This window comes from Triturus cristatus, chromosome 8 (genome assembly GCF_964204655.1).
Source record: "Triturus cristatus chromosome 8, aTriCri1.1, whole genome shotgun sequence".
Classification (NCBI taxonomy): Eukaryota; Metazoa; Chordata; class Amphibia; order Caudata; family Salamandridae; genus Triturus; species Triturus cristatus.
Genome location: NC_140591.1, coordinates 1,129,148,737 through 1,129,163,043, shown reverse-complemented (window position 1 = coordinate 1,129,163,043; position 14,307 = coordinate 1,129,148,737). Strand labels below are relative to the sequence as shown.

Genomic DNA, 14,307 nt, shown 5'->3' with positions numbered 1-14,307 from the left:
CTGACCCATCGCATGCGCTGGTCTGGCGAGACTTATTGAGAGGGCTCCAAAAAGTGCTACCAGGCCAGCCTAGACCTACAGTGCATGTGCGCGGGCGCGCGCGCTGCGCTTTACCGCGATTACTTTCACTTTCGCAGCCGCTTTGCATAGCCAATAGGTCTCGCTTTTGGGACCTTATAAGCATTTAGTTATGCAACTATTGCATGGCTAAACACTTATAAGGTCCCAAAGGCGAGACCTATTGGCTATGCCAATGCTTGTTTTATCATATGTTTCAGCCCACCACTGTGGTACATTTGGCATGGCCTGTTACAACCATAAGGATAAGATGCAGATTATTCTACTTGTCAGTCTCACAGCTGCTACAACAAGCACACATCGCCTAACTGCACCATTGCTATCAAACACTAGATTCATTGGAATCTCCTACAAATAAATCTGTCGAAGATGAGTGTTGTGCTCAGGGGTGAGAATGCCAACTTGGACCTGTGAAACTTCTTTTCAAGGGAGGTAGGCCCAAGCCCTCCTCGTCAAAGATGTCGAAAAATCTGGGTTTGCTCCTTGACTGAGAGCTCTCGATAATTCCACAAATAATGTTATGAAAGCAGGATTGGTTTCACTTCCAATCGCTAAAAAGGTTATTTCTCTATATTGCACTTCTTACAGTTTTGAGGCTGTTTAAGATCTAAGCAATCACAACTAGACTATGGGGACTAATGGATCTTGGCCTTCCCAAAACATACATTTAATAACTTGCATAATAAACTGTGCAGCAGCCCAGGTCCTAAGATGACCATATCACTCCAGTTCTTAGAAAACAACATTGCCTGCCTGTTTGTCTGAGAGTGGCGTTCGAGGTTTTTTTTCTTTCTCTAATAAATCCTTTTGTGGAAAAAGCAGAGCCTTCTTAAATGAGAAGTTGCAAATATAAATTCCAACAAAAAATGGTACACACCAGTGATTGCTATTGACACACACATCACAAGCCAGAAAGGGGTGTTGGGGACTACCAGTCCAAGTGGCCTCTCTCTGGAACAGTATTTCAAATCTGCATTGGTAGATTCAGAATTACTTGCAATCCTGCAGCAATTTGCAGACTTTACTATTTTCTTTTTCATGAGCAGCAGTATTACTGGCTAGTGCACAGCCTTTACTTGAACAATGCGACAAATATTTTTAGTTTGCCATGCGTAACTCCTTTGTCTAATTGTTTTGCTTGTCGCTAGAACGACTGATGTGCTACATCTGAAGCTAAGGCAAGGCATCTGAATGATTTGAGACATTTCTGTCTCAATGAAAATGATTCATGTTCTAATCCATTTGTGACATTTTCACATTACATTTATTTGCCCACATTACGATTTATTGAATTTCTAGGTATAGATAGTGATGTTAAGGCAGAATTATTGTAATGTTGCATGTCTGATTATTTTGGGAAAACCCATCTTAACTTTGTACAAGGTTCAAATCACTACATTTTCTAGAGAGTACATTGCTCTAACCATCAGTAAAGGAGCATATAACATTAAGGCAGCCTTTGTAGCGCTCAGAGAGTGTCTTTACTTAAATCAGAACCCTCACTGACCAGTACAATTCCAAATATCAGAAAAATATCATTATATGGAATGGTTATGTCATTGGCTGCTTGCCCATATGGAATTTCTGGCCTGTGCACATCATTTATTTTAACTTGATGCATTTGTGAATTACTTTTAAACAGACAACAGAGGATGGCAGAATTTCAGGCATTACAGGTAAAGAACAAATTTGGAGACATTATGGAGATTTCTGGCCAGGACTACATTCAAGAGGTGACGAAAGCTGGCGAAGGACTGTGGGTTATTTTACATCTTTACAAACAAGGGTAAGCAAGCCTCCAAAGTAAATTTTTTTATTTTACGTTGTTTGTCACTGGGAAACCTCTCAGTTTAAAAACAATGTGTGCAGCTTAATTGGCCCTTGATTTTGACTATTTATGATACTATCAATTGTGGATTAGAATAGATTGCTTTTCTGACATTGTTATGAATTGAAATCTTTTTTTTATTTGTCACTCATGAATTTATCTTATCTGCAGCCGTCTTCAATATATTTTTTATTCATATGGCACGCATAATTATCTGATTTGTATTGCATATTTTTATATAAATAAAAGGACCATCTTACAATGGCTACTGCTCTGTATTAAAATCCGCTATAAATTAGCCAAGAAGCCCTGAAGGCTTCCATGCTCATTCCACCAGAGCCAAGGCAAAGATCACTGCATTAGCTCACACATTCCCTGTCCTGGACATCTGTCAGGTTGCAGCATGGGCGTCTCTGCACATGTTTATCAAACACTATTGCCTGGACAGTCAGATCTGACGTGACGGGTATTTTGCCCCTTCAGTCCTCTAAGACTTCCTGCTCTACATTTTGTTAACAGACCCACCTCCAGGAAGGTATTGCTTGGATATCTATTCTAAGGTAATGAATCTATGGCTAGAAGTCTCGATCAGATGAACAAGTTACGCCCTATCTGATAGAGACTCTGTCTAGCTGCAGATTCCTTACCGACCTTGCCATCCTCCCCACTCTGCAAACAGATTTCTCCATATAGGGTAACCCTTATGAGGTCCTTAATGTCTGTACACTGGTGCATCAGCAACCTTTGTAACTCTACCCTACTGGTGCAGAGAGTTCACGAAAAGTAACTGATGTAGACACGGTGGGGTGGTGCCTGTATAGGCACTGTGCGTAACCTCCGGCGTGGATAACTTGGAGAAGATCGCCACCACCTACCGGTGCGTAGATGTTCTACTCGGAAAGGTTCCGGACCTAGTTTTACACCTGGTATAATTCTAAGGTAAGGAATCTGCTGCTAAATAGAGTCTCTACAAGATAAGGTTTTACAGAAGGTAAGTAACTTGTTCGATTATGGCAGGGCTTATTTTATATCAAGGTTTGGATTCTGGCATGGCTCTGATTTTGTCACATTTCTGCAAATCTACAAACAGGAGCTAGAAGTAGTCAGGAAGCGGTACTTCCAGACCTAGAATAACTTTTTAGTCCGTGCACAGCCACCAACTTGCATCTTTAAGGGTATTCACCAATTTATTTTTTTTAATCAGGGAGGGACAAGGAGCCTAGTTTTGATTGAGGTCCTGCTCAGAAGGCACCAATGGAATATTGAAAAGAGGAAGAGCAGTTCCTATGGGTTGCTGATTGGGGAGGGGGAGGAGATCACTAAAGAGATCAATGACAATAAAGACTATCTGATGAGACAAAAAGTTACGAAACTTCAAAAGGACATCACGCGGTTCAGCAAAGAAAAGGTATACCCCTATCTAAAAGATGATTTTGTGCCTTCTGGAGATGATTACCTATCCGACGAAAGTACTAACTCTCGCCGTCGCACAAACTCCTCAGGAAGTAACTCCAGTTCCGAGGCGCAAGGTCCTTACTATCAGAACCAACAACCCAGAAGACCGACCAATACCATGTACGGATATGGTCAACAATCTTACCAAGGACCTGGGCCCTTCCAAGGACCATCCCCTTATCAGGGACCTATTCCATTCCATGGACCACCGATGTGGCAATATCCACAAGGACCACCACCCCTGTTTCCTCCCTACCAACCACAACCTTTTTAAGGCAGAGGCTGGGGCAAGGGGCGAGGCAGAAGAAGAAGAGGCGGACAGAACCAACAAAAACAAGTACAATGGCAGGATCAGGCTCAGCAACCACCACCACACATGGAATTGCGGAGCCACCAGGAGAAGAGAAACTAATCGTCAATTTGTCAGACCATTCTCTTACTAACACAGAAATTAACGTCCTGAAAAGGGGCCTAGGATTTGTACCAACCCCCAAAGTGGATTTCTTTCGCACTAACCTTGAAGTTCAAAATCTCTTCAGGAAAATCCGCCTCAAGGCCTACTTTGGCAACCAACCTAACCTACCTCCAACGGATACCGGTCTACGAAAACCTTCGACCTTTACCCCCACCTCGAGTATGGTACCTCCAGAAGTCTTGACCTTTGAGAAAGCAGTACTCAAAGAAATTTCTGAAAAACGTCAAACTCCGAAGTTTTCCAACGTTACTCAGGCTGAGACATTAGCCATCAAAACCTTAGCTAATGACGCCTCCATAACTATCAAGGAAGCAGACAAAGGTGGTGCTATAGTTATTATGGCCAGCACAGACTACCGGACGGAATGTCTACGCCAACTACAAAATACTAACTACTATACACCACTCACTACAGATCCTACACCACGCCTCTCCACCAAAATTAACTCCATGGTCACAGCGGCACTCAACCAAGGATGGATTTCAAAAAACGAAGCAGACTTTTTAGTGAACACCAACCCAAGATTACCCTATTTTTATACACTGCCAAAGATTCACAAAGGGGTCTCCCCACCTCCCGGGAGACCCATTGTGTCTGGCATAGGGTCCCTCTTGGAACCTCTATCCAAATTTTGCGATCATTTTTTCCGCCCATTAGTTCAAACCACCCCAACATTTCTCCAAGACACCAGAGATGTTCTAAAACTGATTGAACTTACTAACCTGGAGGGCCCACATCCAGATGTACTTCTTACTCTGGATGTGGAGGCCCTTTACACCAATATCCCTCCGCTTAATACTCTTGAGGTGGTGGAGACGATCCTGCTCAATACTAACTGGGACTCACCAACCCCAGTGAGCTTCATTATGGAATGTGCCAATATTGCTCTTACTGAGAATTTCTTTCTATTTGAGGATCAACTGTTCCATCAGACCCAAGGAACTTCGATGGGCAGCACCTTCGCCCCGAGCCTGGCATGTCTCTATATGTCAGACTTTGAGGGCAAGCATGTGCTCACGGACACCAATCCGTTCTTGATTAACGTTCTCCTTTGGAGACGTTACATTGATGACATTTTAATTTTTTGGAAAGGCGGCATGGATATTATCCCGAACTTCCTGTCATGGATGAATGATCTTAACCCTTTCCTAAAATTCACTGCAACCTATTCTGAACAGGAACTACCATTCCTTGATCTGACGATCATTAAAAATATGGGTACCTTGGAGACGATAACTTACAAGAAACCTACCGACAGCCATTGTCCTTTACTATACAATAGTTTTCACCCCAAGGCACTAAAAGACAATCTCCCCTATGGGCAGTTCTTACGCATCCGTAGGAACTGTAGCAAGATAGATGACTACAAAAAGCAAGCATCTGAACTTAGTAGGAATCTAACTCTGAGACAATATCCTGCTCGCATCATCAATAATGCACAAAAACGAGCACGCAATACCAACAGGTCAACTCTTCTCGAATCACAGACAAAACCAGAATCAGACCTCATTACATGTGTGACCACTTTCACCTCAGAGTCAAATATGTTAAAAAGGGTCATTAACAAACACTGGCGAATACTAGACTCGGGTGATCTGTCTCTAAGTAAACCAAGATTTGCATTCAAACGCACAGCCAACATCAAGGATCTCCTAATTAACACCAGACCAAAACCACCGGCCCCTACAGTCTCTACTACCTTGTGGAACTTACCTCCGGTCAGCGGGCATTACCCCTGTGGCCAATGTGTGGCTTACCCACTGACCCGAGCAAGCAAAACAGTCCAACTAACTACCAACTGGATTTGGACCCAGAAAAAACACACAAATTGCAACACACGCAATTGTATTTACCTTATCACATGCCCCTGTTCGTTGCAATACATTGGGATGACCACACGCCCAGTAAAGACAAGACTAACCGAACACAGAAGCAATGTACGTTGCAAAAAAACTAACACCAAGATGTGTTCTCACTATGCGATACACAATCATACACCAAATGAGCTAAATTGGACTATTTTAGAGGCCTTTCCAGTCATCACAAAAGAAGCCCTCTTTAAGAAGGAACAATGCTGGGTGTTCAAGCTTGCGTCACACATTAGGGGCCTGAACGATGACATACCTTGGGCTGAATTGAATCACTAAATCAAGCCCCCCCAATGTCATCCTGAAGGCTCGTCCTCATTATCCCCTGCCTGACTCTCCTTTAATCATCTTGAGTTGCGCCCTAGGGGTTTTTATCATCTATACCCCCAGGGACCACATAAACAGAACATAAAATATATTTTTATATTTTCTAACAGAGGTGTCATAAAAAACTACACGTGTCCATGTACACGGTAATTAGATTAAATCGCTCTCACCCCTCGACCACTCCCGCGACCCCCCTTCTTTTTTAATACAATCTTCGTAGTTCCAATCCTATTCCTTCATTGTCCCGTTCTAATATGGCCGCCATGAACTACCGACCTCGCCGGATGTCACATGACATTAGCGCTAGGACAGCCCAATCCAATATGGCCACCACGTTCAGGGACGTCTTTTAATAACGCTACATAAGAATCACCCGGGAAGTGTTCTTTACGGGGCCCAGAGTGAGGGTAGGACGCCAGCAAGTTGCCAGTCTACCTACGTGAGTACCTTGATCGTAAGACTGGATCTCGACGGTAAGCCCTTTCGCCATATTGGTTATCATGTGAATGTAACTTTGACCACCTTTTTTCCCCCGTTTTTCTCCCCTTTGTTGTTTTCCCTCTCGATTGCTTCCCCATAGAAATCGGAGCAACTATTGTGCTCTGTTCTCATCCCCGTCTGTCCGGAACTAGGTCGTGAGGGGTGAGTCTTAACCTAATTGTGCCTCGTGTCCCGCGTATTATGTCCTTTACATTAGCGCGTTTGTTGCATGTTCTCACACAAGTGTGTAAGTTAGTTCACCATCAACCTCCGACTTCCTTGACCTTAAAACGATCTTTTTAATAAATGTCATTTTTTCGTATCACGGTTGCATAACGTTACCGGTTTTATCATTCCAAAATATCCTTTCTGTCTTTGGATACTGTATTGATGGACACACACGTGCACAGCACAGGACTACTTTATAGTACTGCACTATAGACCACGACTGTTTAGAATATACAAATTGTCATTCTACTTAGTCACTCGAGATCTATTGTAGTCCGTCCACGCTGCACGATATCGTCGGAATAGTCACTACCCCTGACACTCTGTCATTAGAAGTATCGCGACGGATTGACTCCGTCCCCCCACCACCCACTGGTCGAATATTAAGAGTACACTATGAGTACACCTGTGTACCTTTTTACTTCACTTAGGCGCACCACTGTCCAGTGCATGCACTGTATGCCGATGGCTGGTTTAATCGCTGGTTTTGCTTCCTTTTCCCCTCCCTTTTTTGTTGTTTCTCCCCTCTCCCACAGGTCTATCCTCATCCCAGTACCAGTTCCTATATTAATCACCCCCTACCGTTTCTAGCAACTAGTGCTAAACGGTAGTGCACTCACCCTAAACGTTCTATTTTGGTCCTGACGAAGTGCCATTGACCCCTTTTGGGGCAGCTGGGGCACGAAACATGTTGACCACACCCACACTTGACTAGCCCTCACGGACCATCACTCCTAAATAGGGCTTTCACATAATTTTATTAAGGCTGGAGCTACCTCATTAATAAAATACTTAAATCAAGTAGGACGGCCCTAAACCTTTTTTAAACATCTCACTCCTTGTGCACTACCCTGCCCTCACACCCACACGCACCCATACGGCTTCTTCAAAAGATCCCCGACAAAGAGCCCCGGTTTCGGGAGCCCGTCAGGCATTGCAGCGCCGGCCTGACGAGGGGCAAATGCCCAAATGATGAAGCATGACATCCCTTGGGGTGTGTGAGGGCATTACGAAGAAAGACCTGTTCTTCCCCACTTCCTCCCCCTCCCCAATTAGCAACCCATAGGAACTGCTCTTCCTCTTTTCAATCAATTCACCAATTTATCTCTTTCTTCCTTTACCACAAAAAGTTGGAAATTAACTCTTGTCAAGGGTCGGGGTCAAAGTTTTCCAGGGCGGGGAAGGGAGGGGGTGGATAAAGGAGATGTAGGGTAAGTGAGTTCGCAATTACTCAGCAGATTTTCACATGAGAAAATATACATGTGTATATGTGCTCAGTGCGAAATTGAATTCACAAACGTTTGCTGGGATTATAGTTTCTAGGCCTTCTTCTGTAAACTCTTTTGAATTCCTGAATGCCGTTAGTCTGCACCAATGCAAGGGCATATATTGGCAAGTGCTCCATGTGCCTTTCTTTAATAATTGGGCCCCTAATTTATTTCAATGTTGCCCTTAATGATTTTATACTGAGTCTCCATTCTAAATGTATTTTTTTAATGGCATATATCAGACATTTTATTAAATGATGCCTCAGAGAATTAATATCTACATTTGTGCAAAAAATTGGCCAGGTTTTTTTCAGGTTGCAATTTAGTTGCCCACATTTTATTTTGAAAGTAAACAATCACCAGTCATGATTTAAGGATTCTGCATGTGTTTGCATATAATTAGAGAGCTTAATGGGAGCCTTTTGTGTGGTCTCAAAATATTATATTTTGTGCTCATCTAGATGTTTGTTATTTTAGTAGAGCCACTATCAGTAATGCAAACTTAGCACAAGTTTGAATAATTTATACACCTAGCTAAAACGTTTGCCTTAGTGGCCCCTTTCTCAGGTCCATGCTGTGGTATTGCACACTAGCAACCAAAGGATTAATGCTGCAGGGGGTTTGATGTCCTTGGTCCAAGCAATATGCCCCAGGTGATAGGGATTCCGTGCCCCTGCACCCACATAGTTTATCCTCCGGCTGACAGGGTTGTGGTCAGAAACTTAGCAAAAGGTTCTGGATTTGCCTTTATGGGGAAGCTATTTGTTTGGACATCAGGTGGGAGAAGTGATTAAAAGGATGACGCCGGGGACCTTTGAATCAATTGGATTGGAGAGTAGAGCGCATAAAAGCCAAACTTTTAAGTGGAGACAAACCTCATTTTATTGACCTTAAAATGACAAAAAATAAAGTAGACCTGTAGACATTCCCAAATACTACTTTTAGTTGCTGCACCTACTAAGCTAACTTCCAGACATTCTTTGTGGGAAATTTTTGATTGAAACACACTGCAGTCTACATAGCAGTGAGCCTTAACCACTATCAAATATTTCCTTTCCTTTCAGCTCAACTTAGCTGTTTAATAAACTCCTTTATCCACAACCCTACAAAACTGCTTTGCCAGTCTATGACTTTTACAGTAGGGATAATGGACAAGCCTTGTGGTTGTACCAGGTCATAGCGTCCGATAGAACGGCTGCTTTCAGGGTGCTCTGTTGGGGTGAGCCAAGTGTATTCCTTGTAAAGATTAGAATATATGAAGGAGGGATGCCATCTGGTGAGTCAGTTACTGAGGTAGGGGGTCGAAGAAGCAAGCATGGCCCCTGATAGATGGATAAGAATCAAAGCAAGCACATTTTTGTAATTGTAACACGATAACCAGCCAATTGTCAGCCTGTTCGTAATATTGCGTACATGTGCATGTTCGATATTACCTGGGTGGTGTGCTAACCATTGCATTTTTGGTTCCATCAGAATCCCCCTCTGCGCCCTCATAAACCAGCACTTGAGCAGACTGGCAAGAAAGTTCCCAGCAGTCAAGTTCATCAAAGCTATTTCTACCACCTGCATTCCCAATTATCCCGACCGGAACCTACCCACCATCTTCGTGTACCTTGAAGGCGCTATCCGAGCACAGTTTATCGGGCCCCTTGTGTTTGGCGGCATGAATTTGACATACGATGGTAAGTCAGTATTTACTTTCATTTTATTCTCTGAGAGGATCTAAACGTAATGAGCAGTTAATATTTTCGGAGCTGAATCCCATGTTTGTTGCCCTGTTTTTTTCACTAGGCCCAGACTTGAAGTATTATGTAAAAATAAGGACAAGTTCCAATGCAGTGACATCTTTTCACCAGTATCAGCAACCTTTCATCCTCATGCATATTACAAGAAATAACATCACATGGCCTTTGACCTCTAGTGACTGGCCAGTGTACTTTTTTCAAGCCATCTATTGACACCATCAGGTTGTATCATTGAAAGAAACAGTCGGTGATAATATGTACAAACAACCAGCTACTAAAATCTGCAAGGCGCATTATTGTAAACGATGAGTAGTCTTAGGCCCTCATTCCCAGGGTCATGACTTTTCCGATGTGGTAGTACCGCTCCTGCAGCTACTGATACTGCAAGGTGTAGAAATAGCCGGTTGCAGCATTACCACACCATTCCAAGCTGTCCCCTGATGAATTTAAAATTACAGATGAAATCTGTACCAATGCATATGGTTCCCACATTCCTGGCTGTTTTCCAGCGGCAAATTCTGCCAGATTTACTTCTGATACGTAAATATCACATGAGGAATTAATGCTCTTCGTGGAATCCTGATTCGGCTGGTGACTTAAGCCCACGTTACAGTTCCTAAGCCACAGTTCTGCGATGTATTTGTTTCTGTGGTAAACTGCTCAATTGAAGACCAACAGCAAATTTTACTCTATCAGTACCATGAAACACCGAGTGACTCACTGATGCTTGCTTTACAGTTGGCCTCACTACACAAGCTGTTGCTTGGATGCTTGATGTTGCTTAGACCCACCACTAACTTTTTTTTTTTTTTTGAAAACCTTTATTGACATTTCAACCAAAGACAAGTATGGGCCTACAACCCCCGGGGCCGGCCGCTAAGCAGTCAGAGTAACAGAAAGCAGATTTTAATCACAGGCAGCACCTCGGGGAGCAGATTCTCCATGCTAGTATACTCTTGGCCAATGAACAGCCCAGGAAGGAAACCAGGATACAAAAGGTTTTCATTTTATGATAAGGGATGGAAGGATCAGGTGCCAAACAATTTCCCAGCAGCGAAAAAATGGCAGGCAGAATAGGAAACGTCAACATTAAACAGCAATCTATCAAGGCAGTGGCGCTGAAACAGGAGGTTCAGGATGTGGAGGATATCACGGCCATTTGCGCCAGTAGTCCCCCGCCCTAATACCCAGAAAACACCACGGAAATTGAGGCACACATGAAAAAGCAGTGATTGACAGCGAAGGAGACCTACCGTACTGACCCCGGAAAAGAAAGACAAAGAAGAATAAGAGAAGAAAAAGGAAGCCATAGAAACAAAGTAAAAAAACTAAAGAATCCCCTCCCCCAGCCCCCCACCCTGCACCTCTGCAGATGAGTACGGCCCCCCCCCCCAGCAGTGTGCCTGTCGCCCCGGAACCAGACCCGAAATATAGAAGAAACAGAGAAAAAGAAGTAAGAAAGGAAACCCCACCAGACGGGGGAGTAGAGAGAGTATTAATAAACTGGAGGAGGGCCTTCAAAACATGCCCCCGGCTTCTCCCTCCCGCACAATATGTTCCTCCCCGAAGCAAACAATAAACAACAGAAAAGCGACCATGTCACAGAAAAATGGGGAGCGTTGCGCACCTATCACACTATTAGGTATGCCGTGAGAGCACGCAACCCTTGTGCCCGCCCGCCTATGAGATGACAACCCCTGAAGGATCAGCCTTATCCTTGGCCACTCTTTGCAAATCCACCCATGCATACCCAGCGACCCAGTCCCATGTCCAATGTTACAAGGAAGAGGAGCGTCCAAAAAAGACCAGGAAGCGACACACACATGTAGGGTGGACGTCTCTGAATACCAACACAGTCAGCATTATGGAGGATCATCTTCCCCAGTACTGCCCCAGGATCTGCACTGCACACAAGGTCCAGAAAGGCGGAATCAGTCAGAGCAGGCGACTGTTGTTTGAATATTGCCTGGGTCGCCGGAGGCTGCGCGTGGGACAAAGCCACCACCCCCTGCTTGGATCCAAAACCTCCGGAACAGACCAGACCCACAGCCAGCCGATCACACATTAGTACATTGTCCGGAGTGTCCAGCTTTCCCCTATTCACAGGGGCGGCCACGACACTGTCCTCCTGTGTGAAGTGTAACAGGTCCCTGTGGGCCTGGGGATAGGCAGATCGCAACTGTTCCGACGCTGACGCAGTACCATCAAGCTTTCTCCCCAATACCCAGGCGCCGTGAACCAAGGTGAAATGAAGGGCACCGAGAGCTTCGAGAAGGTCACCGTACCCCAGCACAGCTCCCGGCGCCCGCTCCGCTACGCTTCTCTTAGTCACACACTCCCAATCTTGCTGAGACCCAGTGTACAGGATGATAGACTCCATCCTATCAAGATGGCCGCCGGGTAGGTCCACTCCGGATTGGGACCGGGACCCAGGCACAGGCGCATCAAGTTCCATGCAACTGGAAATAGGGTTCCGGGGGCAGGCAAAAATATGTATCCAATGTGTGGGCACAGGTAACAGTCACCTCCACCACGGACCAGCGCCTGCGAGAATCCGGGTGCAGCCCGCGAAACTCGGGACGAGCTACGGGCAGCGTCCGGGCAGCTCACCGGCGAAGGCTCAGACAATTACCGGAGAATCTTGGAATTGCCACCTCGGGCATGCACTCAGTCAGCTACGCTCAGTGATAGGAGTGACCACGGCGAAATTCAGGCCAATATTCGCACCGCTCCGGTATTCCGACTCCACCCAGTCACCAATGGCCGCTGTTGTTGAACTGCCGCCCGGCCATGTTGTCCACCCGAGGTCCCGGTTCCAGGGCCGCACAGGCCGCAAACTTCAAGCGGGCATTACTCCGTCGGTACCGCCGCCAGAAACTTCAGAATCACACGACCGGTTGCCGCTCTCAGCCACCAACACGGGCATATAGCGCAGGCGAAGGATATCATGCAGGATATCTGTGCGGGAAGTGGAGGTTCACGGAGCCGGGAGCCTACGCTGCCGTCCCGATCGCCATCTTGGCTCCTCCCCCCCACTAACTTTTTAAGGTGCAAAATGAACTTCAACCTTCCAGAGGGTGCTTCAAAAAGCGATGCCATGGAGTTGTCTTCAACTTGACAAGGAACAGTGAACACTTGTTTCAGAATAAGTTATTAACTTTTTTGACAGCCTTGCACTTAAATGCCTCAAGACCCCTAATGTTGGTTGTAACTCTGCCAAAGGATTCAACACGTGGTTGGACATTTGGGATTAATAGCTTTTAGGGAATTTGCAGGGTAAATTGAGTGTAATTGTGATCACAATCTAATGAGTCTTGTTCTACAGTGAGCAATACACTAGTGAGCAAACTGCTGTGTTTCCTATAGCAGTCGCAGTCCAAGTACTGCTAAAACTATTTGTTGGTATGCCGCTTTTATTATATATCCACTGTGATCAAAGTAGCACGTCCTAAAAAGCTGTGATCTTCACGTATGCCTGCAGATTTTTGGTGGCAGACTTTTGGCAGAGAAAACCATACTCTTCGAAGCTAAAATGATTTTATCATCTCTGTTACCGATTGTATGTAGAGAAACAAAATAAGGGAGACCTTTCAGGCCTCTTCACGGGTGCTTACCAAAAATGTGAGTAAAGAAAAACAAATGTACCTTGTTCTTGGGTAAGAAATAAGTACTTAATATCGCAAGCACCAGTTTAAACCTAGCCCATGTAGTTAGTAACTGGGTACTTCTAAAGTCCTTATGCTTTTCATTTTGTAATTTTGTTTCAGAGTCTTCTTCATCTCTAACACTTAAGCAGAAATGAACACTAAAGGTTTTACCCCTCACCCCTTACTTCTGCACGTTGGAGTTAAATCTTGATGGGAGCAATTTTAACCAGATATATAATTTACAATAGTTTTTGTTTACAGACAATGGGTATCACTTTATGTAACATCTGCCTTCTTTGAAGCTAGAAATTTACCTACATGAATATATGTGTCACCTAAAACTACCTCTTTAGATCGGGCGACAGCACAGGTTTAGCCCCTTTTTGTGCATCTGACTGATGATCTCACTGATATGAACATATTCTTAAGGCAGTGGTTGAAAACGTAGAGGTGTGAGTCTGTTAGTCCCTGTGCAAAATATTGGGAGCTTTTTTTTATGTTTGTCTTAAAGAGAAAGCAAACCTAAATATATTGCTCATTGTAAAAGCTTTGTAATTCTATATTCCATGTTCTTAGTATAATTTCCCTCTCCCCCACTACCAAGACTGCAAGACTTGCAGAAGGCACTACACAAGCTCAAACCTCTTGTTTAACAATTCCTGGCTGTTTCCTGTTGTTGTTACCTTTTGCAGTGTCTTCAATGTGTGCTTGTGCCCTGCAGTCATTAATCCAGAAGTAACTCCCAGCTGGTGGCACAACTTTTACCCCCAGGGAGATGGGACCTCTTGCGTATAGGAATATGCTTTCAGAGAGTACAGGCCTACATCATTCAGCAAAAATCGCAGGATCTACACTGGAAAGTTGCTCCTGTGAGTCAGAACCTCTAACTTGAAGCTTTCTGGATCTGC

General features: G+C 44.5%; 1 protein-coding gene across 1 annotated transcript in view; it reads left to right on the top strand.

Annotated features, from left to right (window-relative positions):
• PDCL3 (phosducin like 3) overlaps positions 1–14,307 on the top strand; it is an 81,936-nt gene that overhangs the window by 48,941 nt on the left and 18,688 nt on the right. Inside the window, exons 4-5 of the mRNA XM_085622766.1 lie at positions 1,721–1,864; positions 9,481–9,689. Coding sequence (XP_085478892.1) covers positions 1,721–1,864; positions 9,481–9,689 — 353 coding nt within the window. The remainder of the gene's footprint in view (positions 1–1,720; positions 1,865–9,480; positions 9,690–14,307) is intronic.